Source organism: Phragmites australis, chromosome 10, assembly GCF_958298935.1.
Source record: "Phragmites australis chromosome 10, lpPhrAust1.1, whole genome shotgun sequence".
NCBI lineage: Eukaryota > Viridiplantae > Streptophyta > Magnoliopsida > Poales > Poaceae > Phragmites > Phragmites australis.
Genome location: NC_084930.1, coordinates 18705528 through 18726518, shown reverse-complemented (window position 1 = coordinate 18726518; position 20991 = coordinate 18705528). Strand labels below are relative to the sequence as shown.

The 20991-nt window shown below is 43.2% G+C and overlaps 1 protein-coding gene across 7 annotated transcripts; it reads left to right on the top strand.

Annotated features, from left to right (window-relative positions):
- The first annotated feature begins 253 nt into the window (after positions 1-253).
- LOC133883765 (lysine--tRNA ligase, chloroplastic/mitochondrial-like) lies at positions 254-20811 on the top strand. Of its 7 annotated transcripts, XR_009902975.1 has the most exons (17): positions 255-675; positions 817-1029; positions 1450-1561; positions 2497-2605; positions 3198-3255; positions 3607-3675; positions 4111-4218; positions 4750-4842; positions 4986-5090; positions 5440-5646; positions 10757-10851; positions 14663-14753; positions 15542-15715; positions 15877-15983; positions 19494-19559; positions 20015-20210; positions 20564-20811. XR_009902975.1 is itself a non-coding variant. In XM_062323201.1 (15 exons), exons 1-14 carry the CDS (start codon positions 445-447, stop codon positions 15967-15969), a joined length of 1758 nt encoding a protein of 585 aa, XP_062179185.1. In that variant the 5' UTR covers positions 255-444; the 3' UTR covers positions 15970-15983; positions 20564-20811. The 7 variants fall into 7 exon arrangements, 4 of the variants coding, with proteins under 4 accessions (XP_062179187.1, XP_062179185.1, XP_062179186.1 ...); XR_009902976.1 differs by lacking the exon at positions 20015-20210; XR_009902974.1 differs by lacking the exon at positions 20015-20210 and having other exon boundaries at positions 15877-15985; positions 19483-19559.
- Positions 20812-20991: the final 180 nt, after the last annotated feature.

Sequence of the window (20991 nt, the reverse complement as noted above, 5' to 3'; positions counted from 1 at the left end):
TGTGACCAAACCAAAAATTCAAAATCAAAACCCCTACACAAACCTCCATCAACTTAGCACAAATATCAAAGATAATAAGACTAAAAAAATTAGACAGATTTAGGAGGGATAAATCTGTCAACAGATAAATAGCAAACTTCTTTATTATTTTATACACAAATTAATAGGTTGTGAAATTAGTATTAACATTGTCTATTAAATCGTCTGAAAACTAATCCGGATATATGAGATGCCATTACTCGCTCTTGCAACAATTCTCTTGATCTGCTCTCTATACTGCACCCGCCAGAAGCTTAGACCCTATCTTCGGCCCCGCGTCGGCCGCCCGTTGCGGCAAACAAGCGGCTAGCCGCCGGCGCAACCAGATTAGGTTTTTTTGTCCCGCCGTCCGTCCGGCCCCGAGACGCCACGAGACAAACCCACCAATCCCTCCGGCCCGGAGTAATGGAGGCGCTGCGGGTGTGGAGGGCTTCCTCTAATCTCTTCGGTTTCGCGGCGTCCCGCGCCGCCACAGCCACCGCCGCGAGGCCCCTCCGCCTTCACAGCCGCTGCTGCTCCGCGGCTGCCGCCACCACAAAACCGCCGCCGCCGCCTCAGGACCGCCGCTGCCGCAGCACCTCTTCCTCCACCTCCACCTCCGACCGCGACTCCATCCGCGCCATCCGAATCAAAAAGGTCAGCTTTCCGTCAGCCGCAACCTGCTGCGCATCTACTTGTGCTTGTACACTGTTGGGCGGGCGTGCATTCTGTTTGCCCCAATTCTCGATCGATGCCACTACTGATCTGCTTGGGATCAATGGCTTGCCGGGCTGTTAGGTTGAGGAGCTAAGAAGGAAGGGTTACGAGCCATACGCGTACAAGTGGGATAGGACTCACACGACCAAGGAGCTTCAGGAGGAGTACATCCATCTTGAGAATGGCGAGGCCTGTGAAGAGGCGGCCGTGTCCATTGCCGGGAGGATTGTTGCCCGAAGGGTATTCGGAAAGCTTGTTTTCATGACAATAAGAGATGACACCGGGACTATTCAGGTCTGATCTTGGAACTGACTTGCCTTATTTTTTCAGTCAACCGAGTTTTCCCTTCTAAGTCAGCTTAAACCCCGCAGTGAATACTCCTAATTGCATACTGTATTAATGTGAACTTGTCAAGTGATCTTTTGTAGTATTCTGCTAATTCATCGTGGGTAACATCTCATTTTAGAATTTGATATTATGTGGATATGCCACTTGGTAGTGTTACACTTGCACGCCATTTGTTTGTAGCAGCCAAATATGGCACCAAATTCACTAGGCAATGATCAATTTTTCGTTAGGTCACTATGTAAATTGGTAAATCATATTCCACAGTTTACAATTATATTTATTGTGATTAGTAGCTACTGAAACATGGAAATTTGTTCAGCACTGGCTATGTGTTTCTAAGCCTTTCTTTCCTTTGTCTATTGTTAGCTTTATTGTGAGAAGGGCAGCCTTTCAGAGGACCAATTTGAGCAACTGAAGGCATTTATTGATATTGGTGATATATTAGGCGCAAGTGGATCCATGAAAAAGACAGAAAAAGGTTCAGTGTACTTGTGTAAAAATTTCTTGTACCGCTGCGCGATTACTGCTATTCTATTTCTCTGTGGTTTCACTGGTCAGGATTCAACTAAACTTTGAAGCATAGGTTATCAATTTTTGGAAGAATATTCTGTAGTTATTTGCTTAGAATCACCATATCCGAGAAACATTCAAACTTCAACTTTGCCTGTTAGACTCCCATTTTCTTCATCGTTATGCTGCTTCAATTCTAACTTTATTTTTTAAAAATCCATTTTATGTAAATCTAGGTGAGTTCCTAGCATTACCATCTGATTATAGATTAAATTTGAACAGTGCAAAATTTGAACTAAGAACCCCGCTTCTCTGTTGCTGGTAGAGAATAAAATATGTGAAGGCTGTTAAGAAAGAAAGAAAGAAAGAAAGAAAGAAAGAAAGAAAGAAAAGAAAACTACCTAAATAACAGAATGCAGAAAAGAAAACTACCTAAATAACAGAATGCTGCAAAATTTGAAGAATCTCGGTTGCTAGAGTCTGGATCTATGACTGATTATAGTGCCTAAATGCTGCAGAGCCTGTGAATGACTGAACTTTATATTTATTAAATTAGAATTCGAGGTAGGTATGTTAGTATAATCCATACTTGTTAAGATGTGAATGTTCAGGAATTCACAAGTGCCCTGAGCGTTTGCAGTGTGTTTAAACTTCTTTAAAGTACTTGGTCCAGAACCTAGAAGTTATTTCTAGCTTAAATATCTTATACTTGCTAACATGCAATTTTTTTAAGAGCCTTTGTGAGATGGACATATCTTTCAAAATATGCATTACATGTGTTTTAATTCCTTCTTTTGAGGAATTAGTAATTAGTCATAGATATCAATTATATTGATTCAATGTTTAATCTCGTTCTGTCATTACAGAATGTCTATATTCTTGACATGATGGGTTTCACTGCAGGGGAACTATCTGTTTTTGTGAATTTTTTTGAAATCCTCACAAAATCCTTACTCCCACTACCAGACAAGTATCATGGCTTAACTGATGTGGACAAACGTTATCGTCAAAGGTGCTTTCATCTTCATCTATTTTTTGAATTATGTTTTCTTCCGTTTGCAACTGGTGCCTTAACACTGTAATAATATATGCTATCGGTTACAAGCAATTGATGAGGCTGGTAATGTTTTTGAATTTTCGTTTTCTTTGTTTGGAGATTTGTACTGCTGTTGGGATACATTGTTGTTATTTTGATAATTTTACGACATTATTCATATTTCACTTATCGTAATTTCATAGTAATGTGCATTACAAACCTTCATCCAGGATAATGGCTATAGTTAAATGATAACAATCACTTTAATTGTATTACCAATTATTGGTTCGTCAGTATAGATCACACCCTGCTATCAGGGTTGAAGCATGCAATAGTTCTTTTATTCTGGTCACATTTTGTGGTTCATCCTGCAACCACAGTGTATGGTATTTGAACTGTATTAGATCCAAGAACTTCATGCTCCACTAATGATTAAATAATTATCATCTTTCCGTCCAAAATTATTGTTTCAGCATCTTTGTTGCTATTTCGTCGTTCCTAGTTTGAACGATTACAAGATTGTTCTGCAAAGTGCACTGATCTGTGTGTTACGGTTAATTAATGACAGGTATGTTGACATGATTGCAAATCCTGAGGTTGCAGATGTATTCCGAACTAGAGCAAAGGTATTGACTACATGGAGGGCCGAATTTGCATTTTGAAACTTGTGAACTAGATGGGGACTAATTGCAAAAGTATGGTCTCTTTGGCCTTTGCTGATTGGCTTTTCACTGGAACTACATAATTTAATTTGGAAACTACCATATCATATGAAACATTATGTAGCATGAGAACCACATTTTCTTTAGGGGTTAAAGGGAGGTTGCAGGATGGAGAATTTTTAATGCATATGCTATCATATTGTAAGATCACATCATTAGGTCCTCTAAAATCACCCAATTTTATTAATAATTACAGTGATGACATAATTTATGATAGCTTCTTTTATGCTTAATTTAGATTTTTGCATTTCACAGGTTGTTTCTGAAATCCGCAAGACAATGGAATCATTCGGTTTCATTGAAGTTGAAACTCCAGTTCTACAGGTTCGCTTCCTGCATATTCTTTAGTTTGTTATTCAGCAGGATTAATCAGCTGTATAACATTATCACTGAACTGATATGAGGTCAATACTGAAATTCTCTGTCTCTGGGCTAACCGATGCTACTGTTTATTCGGATGGAAATTACAATGAGTTTGGAAAAATAAACATAGAAAGAGGGATGTAGAAGAAACTGATGAATGGGATAGATTGCTGTTCAACGATTTATTTTTCTATTTTAAGTGTTGAGGTCCATTACAAATCTTATAAATCTCTCTAAAGATAAATGCCTAAATTTTCCTCCTAAATATATATCACTAATGCAGCTGTACTAGCTTGATTTAGGACATGTTTTTGTTTATCTGCCAAATCTTACTCTAACTCATATGGCTCATTTTGTTCATCTTTGTACAATGTTGCACATCAAAATGGTAAACAGGGAGCAGCAGGTGGTGCTGAAGCAAGACCTTTTATAACCTACCATAACTCACTTCAAAGAGATCTTTACTTGAGGATTGCTACAGAGCTGCATTTGAAAAGGATGTTGGTGAGGTTACTATCATTTTTCTCTCTAGTTTTTGAGAGCTACACAGTTTTACCAGTCTGTGACAGTATCCTTTTTTGTGATATAATTGCTTTCCTATATAATAAATAGGTGTACTACTGGGCATGCTGATGTAGGATCTTCTTAAATGTAGGAGAATCATATGTTAAACACGCCACTGTATTCGTGTTATGTCAATTTGATCTTAATTTAGCAAGTTAATAAAACTGTTATCAATAAACCTTTTAGTTTTTTTTCCAGATTAACCCTGTGTCTCTCTTTACTGGTAGATATAAAATATTTTCCCAAAATAATAAACTCACGAGATTTGGTGATGCAAATTATATTTCTTTTTTTGGAGCAATCTGTCAATTTGGTATTTTATGCTATAAAACTGGTATTTCACACCTTTGTTCAGCTGTTCCTAGGCATTGAACCTATGTGCGGTTGATCTATGAGTTGCTACAATGCTTCTGCCTTAGAGCCTATCTTTTGCTTATTTCCAAGCTTATGAGTACCATTGACAATGTGCAGGTTGGAGGGCTTGAGAAGGTTTATGAGATTGGAAGAATATTTCGGAATGAAGGCATCTCTACTCGTCATAATCCTGAATTTACAACTATTGAGGTAGGAGTTTATCCCCCCTCCCCCCCCCGCCCCCAACCCAATATGCATGTTATCCCATGTTTCTTTGTCTGCCTTCTTTTTTGTGTTGCAGAATGTGATACTTTAAATGTGGTCTGATTCGCTGACTTATATTTGCAAACTAGATGTATGAAGCATATTCAGACTATGAAAGCATGATGAATATGGCTGAAGAAATTGTCACTCGATGTGCTATGGCTACTTATGGCAAGCTTAAGATTGATTATCAGGTGATCAGTCTTTATTCTACCATTAGTTTGAGCATATAGCGCTGTCTTTTGGTTAGATTGTCTGGACATGTATGCTTTATCACATCAAATTCATTCTGTCATTTGTTGCTTGTATCCCCAATTGACCACATTACTTGCAAAACCTGTTTTCGGTGCCACTTCACCACTTCTCTAACAATTATCTTGGCATATGTTGCTGTACTGTTATCTGGTCTTATTTCCTGATCTTGTAGAATCTATGTAGATGTGAACAAGGCATGGACACTTGCAATGACACTTAGACGCACAGGTGTACATTTCTGTCTTTTCCTATCCATTAGTTACCATTGTGCTGTTTCATATCAAGTAGGGAACTGAAATCTCCCTCGAAAGACCATGGAGGAGGGAGACAATGCATTCTCTTGTCAAAGAAGCAACCGGAATTGACTTTAACAGCTTTGGACAAGATGTTGAATCTGCTAAAAATGCGGCAAAAGGACTGTCAGGGGTCAAAATAGGAATCAATGAAAGTACTTCATTAAAAGCCTGTTCATCTGTTGGACATGTTCTCAATGAGGTATCTCGAGGCTTCCTTTTTGTAAACTAGTACTCATTTTTGGTATTTTCTGATGGTATTAGAGGTCTTCTCTTGGTTACCTAACAAGTGGAGTTTGACTGTTTGCCTAAAAGGAGTGTTTGTTAGAGAAACAAAAGTATGCAAAAATGGAGTAATAATCTTCTATTAACAGCTGCATTGTCATCAATGGGATCCTACGGCCGAGCACTGCAAGCAGCATAAATAAATGCTTGATGCACTGGTTCAAATTTGGTGAACATATATGCCCAGTTTTTTAACAAGCAAGATGTTGCACGTAGATTCTAATTTTTTATGGAAAACAGTAGAAAAAATCCTACTGTATGTAAATAATAATATAACAGGTGAAAGGGTATTAAGTACACAGAAGACAAAGAAAAGGAACTACGAGCAAGAAGAGAGAGAATGTACTCGACCTTTAGAGACCAAACTCCAAAGACCTCTCTGATGCATCCGTCGACTGATATGATAGTTTTTGTAACAGAACACGAAGGGAGAGAGAGGGATGTTTAGGCGGAAGCACCACACGGCATAAAGCCTAGGTGGTCTCATATATATAGCCGGCAAAAGGCCTATACAAGGTAACAAACCAATCACAAGGATTGGGATTACAACAAACCGGGAACATATTCGGTGGTTAGTAGAAATAAAATATTACTTTCTATATACCGAAGATGCTATCGCTAATACCCACCCATAGTTTTTGCGTCGGTTCAGCAAGGGACCGAATGCAGAGACTGAATCGAAAGTCAGAAAACAACGGTGTAGGCAACCCTTTGGTCATGATGTCTGCAAACTAATGGGAAGAAGGCATGTGCAGGACCTGAACTTCACCAAGAGACACCTTCTCCCGTACAAAGTGAATGTCAATTTCAATGTGCTTGGTTTTGCGGTGCTGAATTGGGTTTGCTAACATGTAAACAACGCTGACATTGTTGCAATACACAACTGTAGCTGTAGTCAAAGGGTGATGAAGCTCCTGTAGAAGTTGGCGCAACCAACAACACTTAGCCACGACATGAGCCACGGCCCTGTACTCGGCTTCAGCACTGGATCGTGACACGGTTGTTTGGCGTTTTGACGACCAGGAGACCAGATTGTCACTGATGTAGACACAATACCCAGAAGTTGATCGGCAAGAGTCAGGACACTGACCTAGTCGGCATCAGAGTAGACCGTCAAAGTTAAGGCTGGGAAGGTGCCAATAGAGAGGCCCAGATCAAGAGACTCTTTGACATAACAGTGGATTCTCTTGATCAATGCGAGATGGGGCTCTCTAGGATCGTGCATGAAGAGGCACACCTGCTGGACAACATATGCCAAGTCTGGTCGCGTCAGCCTGAGGTACTGCAAGGCTCCAGCAAGGCTTCTGTACTCCATAGGATCAGCAAAAGGAGGTTCATCAGAGGTAGACATCTTAGTTCGAGCTTCGATAGGAGTCGATGTGGGATGGCACTCGAACATTCCAGCACGTTGTAGAAGCTCGATTGCATACTGATGTTAAGGATAAGAGCAGCCCATGTTCTGAACAGGTCATAGATTATGAGGAAGTAGTGAAGCTCGCCGATGTCTATCATGACAAATTTTGAGTGTAGATGCCCAATGATGCCCTAAAGGAGCTGAGTAGACGCCGTGAGGATGATATCATCGACATAGAGAAGTAAGCGATCTGCTCCCCATCCTTGAGTACAAACAGTGATGTGTCGCAAGTTGAAGTAGTGAAGCCCATGGTGCGGATGTATGAAGCAAAACGGTGGTACTAGGCACGAGGTGCCTGCTTCAGGCCATACAGAGACTTGTGCAAGCAGTAGATATACTGCAGACGAGAGGGATCCACAAACCCGAAGGGCAGTTGGCAGTACACTGTTTCCGCAAGATTGCCATGCAGGAAGGCGTTCTTGACGTCCAATTGATGAATGCTCCAAGCACGGGAGGTGGCAAGGCTGAGAACAACACGGATTGTGGAGGGCTTGACAATGGGGCTGAAAGTCTCCTCAAAATCCAAGCCATGCTGCTGAGAGAAGCACGCACAACCCATCGTGCTTTGTGGCGAGCCAAAGAACCATTGGAATGAAACTTGTGCTTGAAGATCCACTTCCTTGAGATGACGTTGGTACTGGGTTGTCGAGGTACTAGGGACCAAGAACCATTGTCCATAAGCGCCCGTTACTCCTCCGTCATAGCTGCCCGCAAGTTGGGGTCTGCAAGAGCGCTCTGGTAATTTGAGGGAACTGGAGACATGGCCGAGTGAGTCCCTGAGAAAGTGATGTGTTGCGCAGGTTTGACAATACCAACAACTACACGAGTCACCATGGGGTGTCCCTAGCAGGCAGGGCATTGTCCCGACGCTCCTCTGTCAGAGTTGAAGAAGTCGCCATTGATTTCGGTTGGGTCGAAGTTGAAGAAGTCGCCGTGTCTGATCCTGCGGTGCTGGAGGTTGTCACGAGGAGATGCGTTGGTTGTGGGCGTCGAGTGTAAACTAGGCGCACCTCCGGCCGAGGGGTAAGCACCGGGGGAGGAGCTAAAACGGGTTGCAGTGCCCGTCCAGTGTCCAGAGGTTCAAGTGCGGTGTCTGGAGACGACGTTTGCTCGTGCAGCGCCAGCTGGGCCGCAAGGGAGTCGAGCACGCCATCTGAAGATGGCGCCGATGCAGACGCGATGGCGGGAGGCATCACGCCCGCGTCTGATGGTGAGGCTGTGGGCGTGGCTCGCGTGGCGGAAGGATGCGCCCAAGCAAGTGGGATCGCGCCAGTGGCCTCTGGGTACGCAAAGGCGTGCGGCGCCATGGACTCAACTTGCGAGGCCGCAGGTGCATGCTGCACCGCGGGCACACCCGTGGTATGGGCTGAGGTCGAGCCACTGGGAGACAAGGAAGATCTTGCTGTGACATCGTCCAACAAAAAATCTAGTGAGTTAGAATATGATGCTGGTTTGCTCGATTGTCCAGCGGCAAATGGGAACACATTCTCGTCCAATTCACATGGCGAGAGATGTAGACACCCGATGACTGGATCTATGCAGCGATACCCTTTGTGGGACACGTGATATTTGAGGAAGACAGACCATGGAGCAAGGCGAGAGTTTGTGTTTGGCGATGGCCAAGATGTTCGGATAGCAAAGACAGCCGAACACGCGAATGCGAGTGAGATCGGGTGATTTTTTTGTGGAGTTTTTGGTAGGGAGTTGTATTGTGGATGGAGGAAGGAGGTTGAGTAGATAGGTAGCAACCGTGAGCGCTTCGGCCTAGTAGGAGGCTGGCATAGCGGCATGGAATAGAAGCGTGTGCAAGGTATTGTTGAGAGTGTGGAGCGAGCGTTCAGCTTTGCCATTTTGCTGCGATGTGTACGGGAAAGAGCCGAAGGTGGATTTCATGATCTGAGCAAAAAGCCTTGGTGGTTGAGTTTATGAATAGCACCCAGAGATGATCGAAATTGAGTTGATATGTAAGCATGAAACCATACTAAATGGCAATTAACTTTAGATTTTTGGTGGAGAGGGAAGGCCCAACAAAAATGAGAATAATCATCAATGACCAAATAGTATTTGAAACCGGAATTGCTTAAAACAGGAGAGGTCCATACATCGCAATGGATCAACTCAAAGGGTTCAGACGCAAGTGACTTTGAAGAGGAAAAAGGGGGAGACGTGCTTGCCAATTTGGCAGGCATGACAAGTAGTGCGATCTAACTTATTACACGAGATGAGCGATGACTTGTGAAGTGTATCAAGAGCTTCATGGCCAGGGTGACCGAGTTGTTGATGCCAAACACGAGCAGTGGCAGTGAGGGTGACTGGAGCTTGCGAAGATGAGGATGACACAAGTGGTAAGAATGTGTAGAGATCCCCATGACTATTGCAGCGAAGTATCACACGCTGGCTCTTGAGGTCCTTTATGGAGAAACCAAAAAGGTCAAATTCAATGGAACTAGCCTTATCTCGTGTAAATTGTCGAACATATATAAGATTTTTGATCAAGGAAGGAACAAAAAGGACGTTTGTGAGATGAAAGGTGGCAGTAGGTGTATGTAGAGAGGCGTTGCCGCGGGCAAGAGCACAAGTAGATGCGCCATTGCCAACAGTAACAAGAGGGAGATGATGAGATGGTGTGGATGAAAGTTACCGTCATCAGATGTCATGTACGTTGAGGCACCTAAGTCCATGATCCATTCATCATATCCCTGAGTAGACAGTTTGTTCATGGCCGCAATGAGTGCAGCCTGATCCCATGTAGGCGCGGAGGAGGTCGCAGACGACATGGCCGGCGGGGAATTCATGGTGAGAGCCTGAGCCGGAGGGGTCGAGGAGGGCTGCAGAGAGGGATGTTTAGGCGGAAATGCCACACGGCATAAAGCCTAGGTGGTCTCATATATATAGTCGGCAAAAGGCCTATACAAGGTAACAAACCAATCACAAGGATTGGGATTAAAACAAACCAGGAACAGATCCGGTGGTTAGCAGAAATAGAATATTACTTTCTATATACCGAAGATGCTATCGCTAACAGTTTTCATTACCCTATTTTCTGGGCATTTTCATCTGATATGCTTCCTGATTATGGGAACCGGAACTACTATAATGTTGAGTAAACATGTCATATGATATGTCTTTTTTTCCTGTATTTAAGGAATTTCTCTTTCTATGACTTATGAATATGAATATATAGTTAAAGAATTTTATCATGGATATGAATGACATGTTAGAAAGTTTATCTAATTGAATATTTCTGTTGAATTACGCATAAGGAGTTTACTGATAAAGTTTACCAAATATGTAGTTTAGTCAATATGCATGACTCAAATTACAATGAAAAATATGCTTTCTTGAGTATGTGCCTAGACGTATGTTCAGATTAGAGTAGCAATATGTTCAGATTAGAGTAGCAATGGAATGTTGTAGGAGAGCTAGGCTGCTTTCTAAGTAGAATATTGTAATCAAACTGAAACATCCCCCCATCGAAACTGCGAAATTGTATTGCGTATCTGTATTTTATATATCATGTTTCTAAATTTCATTACATTGATTGAAACTTGGCTGGTTTAACTAATTTCATTTTGTCAAGAACTTCATTGAACAATTCTACATCTCATGCTAGGTTTTTGAGACTGTTGTTGAATCTACTCTTGTACAACCAACATTCGTCCTTGACTACCCAGTTGAGATATCACCATTGGCAAAACCACATCGGAGGTAAATACTCCATCTGTTATTTTTTACAAGGTGTCCACGTATTTTTGAGGGCCAAACGCTGTAAGATTACTATTTCTTAAATAATTTATGAATTTAGTGACACAAATCTTACAATTAGATTCCATCAGATCATATTTTTTATTATTGGTGACATGTCGTAAGAGAAACTAACAGTCAAAGTTCAATTTTGAGACCATCAGAAGTCAAAAGTTGACTTATATTTCATTATTTTGCAAGAACATAGAGGGGCTGCAGCAGAGGTAGAGATGGAGAGAAGGAAGTAGGAGATAAGCGGGTTTATTCCTTGATTGATTTCCTAATACAAACTATAGCTGAATATATAGCCGGACAGGAAGAGTCCTAGCTGGCCAATTCCTTGGGAGTCCTAATGTACAACTAGCTAATAGATAACAAATTTAAATTAAACCGACTAGAGATAAACCTGTTTAAACAGACTAACTGACTCTGGATAAAATCCTAATTCAACTCTGCTGATCTTATCTTCTCATTCCACACCGGAAGACCTGCGCCTATTGTAGACCTTGCCGACCATAACATCACCCCCCCCCCCAGCGGCGGCAAACAGCTCGTCCTCGAGCTGAACCGCTGGGTATGTCATCTAGAATTTTGCCATCAGCCAACGTCATCTGGCGTGCCGTCTTTGTTGTAGTCGGTCACCTTAGTGTAGAAGAGATGTTGACAATGTTGGCGTCACACATACTACTCATCGTAGTTGTAACACAGCCCTTGCTTCTTTCGTTTGGCCAATTTGGCTGGGGATAGACAGCATGTCACGGTTGCTCCGGTGCTTGGTGCCTGTGCTCCAGCTGGTTGTGGTGCTACTTGACTTGGTGCAAATGACTGCGTTACATGGACACTGGTGCGGGTGTCGGAGTCCGACTCGTGTCGGGGTGTCCGATTCGGCAAAAAAATTTAGGACACGCCAAATACCACTTGGAATCCGACACGGATACGCGAGTCTTCGGGTAACACGGGCAAACGACCGTCCTGCTATAGGTGTCGGTTAATGCCTTGTCGCTGTTGAGCCATTCGTAGTCTGGGCGCGGCGTTCATACGCACATGCTAGACTCATTGCCACCTGGAGGTCCGTCGGGTCCTGAAGCTCGACACCGATGTGAACGCGATCCGACAACCCTGCATTAAACAATTGTACCTGCTGTGTTGATAAGAGGGGGTCTGCACGGCACAGGAGTGCCTTGAATTTCTCCACGTATGCTTCAACGGTGGTCGAGAAGGATAGGCGCGTCAATTCACCTAGAGGATTGTTCCGAAATGGTGGTCCAAAGCGAAGGTGGCACAACTCTTTGAAACATGCCTAGGAGGGCGTGCTGTTGTCACGCTCTAGCATGTAGTACCAATGTCGGGCGTTGCCGATGAGGTGATAGGCCGCCAACCAGACCTTGTCGCTCTCCAACATGCGTTGGTCACAGAAAAGATGTTTGCAGTGATTCAGTCACCAGGGCGGATCCTCCTTGCCATCAAAGGTTAGAAACTTAAGCTTGTGAAAACGAGGAACACCTGTGTTGCCACTAGTATGACCGTGGTCCATGGTGCTGCTGACCTGCAAAACAAATGGAAATTGGAGAGGCGGAAAAGTGGGGATGGGCGATGGCGAGTGGGGGAATTGGATGTTTTGGATGGTTGTGGTTAGTAGTTGGGGAAAGGTTTGCTGCGGCAATGATGGCTGAGGCGGCAATGATGGTTGTGGCAATGGCAGGATGCCTGGAGCTGTGGGTGCTGTGTAGGATGTCGTCAGGGAAGAAATAGTCGGCCCGGCCACACTGGCCGATGGCAGACTAGCTTGCAACGCCGCCAATTAACTTGTTGTTTCTCTCCTTGTCACGCCGACTGATGAACCAATGCGCCAACTTGCTGCTTAATGTTAGCCATGAGCTCACAAGCATCAATTGATTGAGAATTGGAGCCCTCACTAGCATCGGAACCTGGTGTTAGGTTAATAGAGTTCTTATCCTGTACTCTCTCATGTACTCTCTATATATTACTCTCAAGGGCTACTATTGAATACAAGTTGCTATTTCTAACATGGTATCACAACCAAGTTTTTTTGGGACGTTGCAACTCGTCTCGATGTAGATCTATTCCACCGTCGGCTCTCTCTCTCTTCCTGTCGGCTCTTGCTTTGCTCTTCTTCTTGACCCAATTAAGGTCTTGTGCTCCTTGACACCCCTGGTCCTCCATGCGCACGGCTCGTCACGGCTTCCCGCGGGTCGCTACCTCTCGGTTGGTTTGCCTACCTGGCTACCGATTCGCCCTGATGGTCTGCTTGCTGGGATTTGTTGTTGTGGCTGGATTTGCCTTCCCCACATCACCGGCTAGATCCGCTATTCCGCTGCCTCGGTCCAGCGTCGCCCCACCGCTCCTGGTCAGATTTGGCGTTAATCAACGCCGCTTGCCCCTCTGGCTGCCACTCTCCACCGGTCATCCGCCGTGGCCACTGCTCTCCTGCGCCTCCCCGAGCTGTGCCGACCCGCCCTGGCCCCGCCTTGCCCCGGATGGATTCGGGCCGACCCTGCCCCACTGTCGATGCGGTCTGAGGTGCTCGCCACCCGCGCGCTTCCTCCCTTGCGTCGCCGCAGGCCGGTTGCCGGCCTCTCGCATGCCGCCTGTTGCTCACCAACCTCTCACCGGTCTCCCACGCTCGCCATCTCCGCTGTTCGGTAAAAGCCAAGGCTAGCATCTGTTGTGGCTTGCATGATGCCGTTCATGATGGGTTCTGCCTCCTGTGCCCTTCAATGGATCGTATTTTTCAATGGGTCGGATTAGTGTTGCATAGCCCATGCTAGTACTTGTGTTCCTGCTACGTGGGCTACTGATGGAAGTGTTGGGCCACGTTTCCAATTGGCTGCTTGTGTCTAGTGGTATTTAAGCTGTCAATTTTCTGCTAGCTTTTGCTTCGCTATGTGGTGTTGCACTACCGGTGCATCTCTCTATATATTGCCCTCAAGGGTTACTATTGAATACAAGTTGCTATTTCTAACACCTGGCATCTTGGATACTAAATTGATAGGGCCTAACCTTCTTAAATTATAGCCGTGTTGTATCTTAGGCTGTGGCTTGAGATTCCAGCAAACGGGCGCCATGATCACCTTCTTGGTGATCACAGCAAAAGGGAACAGGGGGTAGGCGAGCAGGAGGTTGGAGACAGAGAACATAGAGAGGCAGAGAGAACAGAGAGGGGCTGCGGCAGAGGTAGATATTGAGAGAAGGAAGTAGGAGATAAGCTGGTTTATTCCTTGATTGATTTCCTAATACAAACTATAGCTGAATATATAACAGATAAACTAATTTAAAGAGTCCTAATCTGCAACTAGCTAATAGATAACAAATTTAAACTAAACCGACTAGAGATAAACCTGTTTAAACCGACTAACTGACTCTGGATAAAATCCTAACTCAACTCCGCTGATCACATCTCCTTATGCCACACCTGAAGACCTGCGCCTGCTGTAAACCTTGCCAACCATAACAATGCATATATCCACATTTCGACTCACTGGCTCATGTTATGCTCATCAGATTAGAAACAGTTTTATTGATGCTGCGCTATGGTAAAGGCCACAACATTAATAAGGTTATGCTGCTCTTCTTAGTAGTTCAAAAATAATTTTTGCACATGTGCACGTTTTGTACTATGTAATCTATGTTACTGGATGCTAGTGAACTTTTGGTACAAATTATTTGTGTAGTTTATATGATTATCTGATCACAGAGTTCAGGTTATATCACAAACTTTTGTAATATCCTCTAGAGTTCTTTTCTCTTGCTGTAGTTATGCTGGCCTTACCGAGCGATTCGAACTTTTCATATGCGGTCGTGAGATTGGCAATGCATTTTCTGAGCTCACGGACCCAATTGATCAGGTAAGAATGTCTTATTCTCCTACTGCATGCCTAAATGCCATCATTGCTGCATTTCTTTGCGACACTTTGTAAAGAGTATCAAGTGTTGACAAGTTTTTGTCTCTTGATTATGTGCAAATATTTGGAAATTGTTCGGAGTTGACACCATTTCAGCAGACAAGTTGTAAAACTATCCAGCGTGCTATAGAATGTTCTATATCAAGTATTGACTAGTTTTGTGTCCCTTGATTATGTGCAAACACTCGGAATTTGTTCACGGTTGACACCATTTCAGCAGACAAGTTGTAAAACTATCCAGTGTGGTATATAATGTTCCAGTAATATGAAAATTTGCTCTTCATTTAAAAGTTTTTGTCCCACTGACCTCTGATCTTTTAGCTTGGGTTCATGTGCAAGGACCCCAAAATCTTGGGTTATATTAAAACTAGCAGATCACTGAAAATACTTGAATGGTCTATAAACTTAGACATGTGTTTGTATTGATATTAGTGTGGGCTTACTCGAATGGTCTACAAACTTTGCGACAAAGTCTGAACCAAGGCGGTTGGTTAACTTCCATATTACAGTTTGAGAGTGCTATCATACCTTCTTCCGAAAGTAACTTCCTTGAATATAGGTAGAGAAATTATAATTCTGTCCCTGAGTGATAGGACATGTTATTTTGATGATCATTAGGATAGCTAGAAACCACTTCACACCTGTTAGCTCCATGCCGCTCCATGCCTTGAACTGTATCTCGAGTTCTCATCACTTAACAAAATTTGAAGTTATCACCTTTTTTATTGCAGAGGAGCCGCTTTGAAAATCAGATAAAACAGCACAATGCTAAGCGTGCTGCAATGGCTAAGGAGGTCAAATCTACTGAAGGTCAAGGAGACGAGGACGATTATTCGTATGAAGTGTCTTTAGATGAAGACTTCTTGACTTCATTAGAATACGGAATGCCACCAGCTTCTGGAATGGTATGGCTGATAAAATGCTTGCGCATTGTGTCTTTTCGTGGCTGCTAATTTGCTATTATTCTTGGTGTTACTCAATAATTTATTGAGCACCTGTGTCTCTTGTTTACTTTTTTTATAACCTGTGTCTCTTGTTTACTTTTTTTATAACTTTACCTCCTTAGGGCCTCGGTATTGACCGGTTAGTAATGCTTTTGACGAACGCTGCCAGCATAAGGGATGTTATTGCCTTTCCTGTCTTAAAGATTCAGCAATAGAGCCTTCAGTCAAGGTAAGAGGAGATACATTGTTGGCAACACAGGTGTGGTTGTCAAAGCAATCCTCGGCAGCTTCTTTTTTGCGCTTGTTTACATCAAGCAGATTTTACATTTCTTCATTTTTTTGCTGATAGATATGCCCATTCAATTAATTGATGAATCAAGATGTACTATGGCTGAGAGTCCAGTTCAATATTTATTAGCAAAAACAGTTGATAGATGTGTCAACACTCAAATCAATAATGAACACAGCAAATTTCTTGGAATACATTCAAAATGTTGCAAAACAGCCATCTCCACAGAAAGATCTGACTTGCCAGTGCCAGAAATCCTTGGACCATCATTTAGGGAATGATTTGGTCTCTTGACTTTTGATTGTACTGCTTGAGGTGTAATTCTTACTGTTTCAAGCCTCAAGGGAGCATGGTCCCTGATGATTGACCGTGGGGTGCCGTGTGTGGTTCTGGATTCATGAAGTGCCCTGTTCAGTGTAGTCTATGTTTAATCTAGAATGTTTGGTTGCATTTAGAGTAGCAGTTTGCTAACAACAAGTCATACCCACTCCAATCTTTTTTATTTATTGTTTTAAACTTATGCTCACATATTAAGAAAAAAAAGGAAAGATGTCTATGTCCGTACTATAGTTGTCTCTAGTTATATCATTGAATTCATTTGTCTCCTAAACCACCTATTGTGACGAATGAACAAAGAGATCATGTCTTGTAAATATAAGCACACATTAAATTACGTTGGGCCGTTGGGGACACTACGAAAGTGTAAGCATGTCTTTTTGGAATAATATAACACCAAATAAGAAAGGGTACTTTTCAACCTCTAAGCATCAAATAAAAAGGAATGGAGGTAGTATATATTAAATTCAGAATGGAAGAAATCGGTTGATAGGCAACCATTTGCTTGTGCCATGTCCACACTTTTGCAAAAGCCCCCTAGGTTTCTGTAAAGGCATTCAGACCCTCCATGCTTCTTGACTGTTAGATTCCAACAAATGGTTCAGAAAAAGTTCATACCAGACAAAGTTCGAGTTTCACTCGATAGCCGAAACAGAAGTAGCCAAAGTTCTGAGAGAGAGAGAGGGGAGTATCTTTTTATTACCTTTATACCCCTGCTCTTCAAAAAATGTTTGTGACTCATGTACCTCACTGGTCTTAGAAAAGGCAGTAGAAAAGTTTTTGAGTTTGTGTCACATTCGTAAAAAAGAGAAAAAAGCAAGAAGCGAAGAGTACAAAAAAGAAGAAGAAGCAAAGAGTGCAAAAAAGAGAGAGAATTATAAAAAAAAGAGAATCAGTCTGCATTGCGAATTTTGTTCCATTGTGCTTGTGTTTGTTATAGTTTTTTACTTGCTTGAGCTAGTTCTAGGAGCGTGTTCAGACTAGCAACTGTGACGAGTACTATGGACTTTTATTCAGCTTTGCTACTCTGATTTCAATTATTGCCATTCTATGCTACTAAATATTGCCTGTCCAAGCTATACCTTCTCTCGATTAGAACGGTTTCTTCCCTTGCAACTACCTCACTCGCACCCAATAAGGTATCACAAACTAACCACCGGTTGAGCTAACTGTGGTGATTGGTAAGAATACTTGCAAGAGCATGGTAAGACGCTTGAGAGTCTGTGGCTCCACCTCCACCACCTAGTAGTCGATAGGGATAGTTTATTTTTCATTGTTTTCTATCTTCGACTAACTATGGTAGAAGAAGCGTCGGATGCATAGGATTATGTTTTCAGGGAAGAACTCATAATGGTGTTGAATGATCATCGACAAGCTATTACTGAGGACTTCGATAAGAAGCTTGCGAAGACAAACACTACATTGCAATGACTTAATGATAGTATTGCCATGCTCAATACATTATTTGATTGTAACACCATAAATTTCAAAATTTTGAAATAGTTTAAAATTTTGCTAGAATTTAAATAGGAGTTGCAATTTTGTTCTTTAGAGAGAGAAATTTCTAGATTTAATTTGGCCATAGGTTATATAAGTTTGATGCATTCATGCCATCTTAGTTGCAATAGGATTTTATGCGTGGAAAAAGTTTGCAAAAGTTCGCTAGAAGTTGCTCATTTAAATCCTCTTTTGAAAATAGTTCAGAATCTAAAATAAAAGGATTTCAAAATTTGTAAAAGCTCCCAGGCCGAAACCTCCTTCAAGTCCGGCCCAAATCCCTTCTTTTTTTTCCCTTCTTTTCTTTTCGGGCTGTCCTCCTTCCTCTTTTATGCGTGGGCCGCCCTCCCCCCCCCCCGCTGGGCCTCAGGCCGGCCTACGCTGCTGGCCAAGCTGCTCCCTCCTGCCTCTCTCCCCGCCAGGTGGACCTGGCCCAAGCCGAGCCGCTCTGCCCAAGCCACCCACGCCCGAGCCAGCTCCCTCTCTTCCACCTCTCACCGCTGGATGAACCGCCCCCAAATCACGCTCCCTCTTCAAAATCCTGCCTCCCCGAACCTTTACTCGCTAATTAAACCTCACCACCGTGATCTCCTCCCTTCCTTTCCCCCTTCCCGGCAATTTCCCTCTTCTATTGCCCTCTCTTCTTTTGGAAACTGAAGCTTCTATGGAATTAAGGGCTCCAGCCGAATCACTTCAAATCCGCCCATTTCTCCCCTTGCCTCAGGTATTTAAGCTGGCCATTGACTCCCTTGCGATGTTCCTCACCCCGTTCACCTTTTTCCCCTCTTTTTCCTGTGCAGAATCGACCTCAGTGCCGTTGTCCTCTTCAGCGCCGATGAAACGCACTGCCACCCTTTCTCTTCTATTCCGAGATAACACAAGCCATTCTCACATGCTCACCGACCTCCCACGACCCCAAGGAGTTGATCTCAGAGCTCACCATCGTCGTTGAGCAGCTGGAGTGCCGTCCTCGCCCATGACCGAGCACTGCCGCCCGCCATTCTCCATCGTCGGCCGCCCTCTGACCTCCTCTACCGGTGTGAAGGCCACATGAGATCCCACATGCTCGCCTCTCTCTTTTGCGCCATTCCCTGTCACGATCCGAGCCCGTTTGCGCCATTTCAGTGAAGGTCCAACAACCGTCATCGTCAGTCAGCTGACCCTCCTGTTCGGCGCCGCTTGGCCAAGCCACATCAAGTTCGGCCATTCGATCTCGATCCTATGGCCGAGAACGCAAACCCCTTCATCTTGCATAACCGGTCCACTATGGACCCATGGACCGGCCTCTAGGCCATGGTCCATGCGCCTATAAACCATTTCCACTAGTTTTTCAATAGAAAAATAATCTGTTTTGATTTATGACATCATAAATAATGCTTTTCAGTATAAAAACAATTCGGTTTATTCTCTAAAAATCAAGTAAAATTTGCAGTTTAACCCTTGTAACTTCAAAAGTTCAATACTTTTTGCTCGTAACTCCGATTTGAGCGATTTTCACGCCCAAATGTTTGTAGCAGAGTGTAGAATCTTTTTATAGGGTTTTACCTAATTTTAGTACTGTATGATGTACTGTTCTTAGAGTTTTTCCATGTTTGCTTTTTTACGTGTATCGCTTAGGAGGTGTGCAGTTCGATAATCTCCAAGATCAAGCTTTCGAGGATTTCGAGCAACCCTCCACTGAAGGCAAGTGTCCTTGAATATTTTGCCCCTATTTTAAGATTCATACGTAGATGTTTATCCTTCAAATGCATGCTTGTCTAAATTGAAATCCTATGTTAGGGTTTACTAGTTTTTGAATGACTATTCTTTGTCACCGTTGTTAAGTCATGATATAAAATGGGTAGAATATGCTAGTGCAGTCGTGGTTGGGAAAAATGTTAATATTGACTAATGATTATGCAACAAGAATCGGGAAGGGTAATTTTGTAGCAATATAGTATAGGGATCCCAATAGAATGGTTGTTTGATGATGGTGCGGGAATGCATGTGCGCCAGAAGTGCACAGTTGGTTGAGGTTGTTCCTGTGTGGGGTCCTAAGGACTGATTCTTGAGCATGTAACCAAGTTATTTTTGCACAACCACGATGCCTATACGGGTATGGTCTGGCCAACTAATTAGCCACCCCTCTGATTCTGTAGGCACCACTGGACGGTTAAGTGGCACAAGAGGGGGCTTCTACGTAATGAAATCATCTGTTAGCAGTGAAATCTCAGTGGGTTCCTGCAGGGGTTAGTGGGAGCTTTGTTATGGCCTTGTAGTGAGATCCCGACTCCACACCTAGAAGTGTACAGCAACACGGGAATCACGACTCTTGGAGAAAGCTGTGCAAACTTGGTAGAGTATCAAACTAATCGATCAGCTTTGCTCACGGACCAGAGCGAACTTGGACTTCTTTAGGATTAGTCGGGAATAGGGTTGGTATGGTTGGTCGGGTAGTTAGGTAATGGAATTACCTGATGAGTCTTGGTAGTCGGATGGAATCCGATGAGTCAATCCTTTCGTCATTAGTTGTATCTTCACCTAGTAAATAGGATGCATGATGTTGGAGTCTTAGGTTAAGTTGCTTACTATAGTTAACCGTGTCAAACCTTTCCTTGTCTTGAACCCCATAGCATGTTTTCTCTCCACTTGCGGAGTATATTTTTTGTACTCACACTCGTTGTCCCCTTTCTTACTTTCGACCGCAGTTCAGAAGCCGTCAATGAAGCTGCAACCTTTGACGAGGATGACTTCGACCCAGACTTGTTTTTCTAGGCTGGAGTGCCCCTGGTCGATGCCTGTGATAGATGGAAGCCCCACTGGCGCTGAAGCCCCTATTTAGTTTCCCCTGTGTTTTCTTTTAGCTCCTCGGGTCCTTTTGTAAGAAGGTTGGTAACGTTATTGTAATAATGACATTGATGATGTAGCACATGTATGGAAACTTAATCCTGTCATACATGTGTTGTGCCTGATTTTGTTCCTTTAAAATTGGGTGTTACATTGATTGAGTGGTTAATCAGCCATCAAACCATGGGCGTGTTGGTCCTCGTGGCACAGACCATGAGCAAGAGGAGTCTGTCACAAATGATGAAATTTTGAGGCAAGAACAAGACGCCTTTGATGCACGACAACTGGT

Coding starts and splice junctions, on each gene's coding strand:
- LOC133883765 (XM_062323201.1), top strand. CDS start 445: ATGGAGGCGCTGCGGGTGTGGAGGGCTTCCTCTAATCTCTTCGGTTTC. Junction 10,852..14,662: donor TTGGCAAAACCACATCGGAG/GTAAATACTCCA, acceptor CTCTTGCTGTAG/TTATGCTGGCCTTACCGAGC. Junction 15,716..15,876: donor TGCCACCAGCTTCTGGAATG/GTATGGCTGATA, acceptor TTACCTCCTTAG/GGCCTCGGTATTGACCGGTT.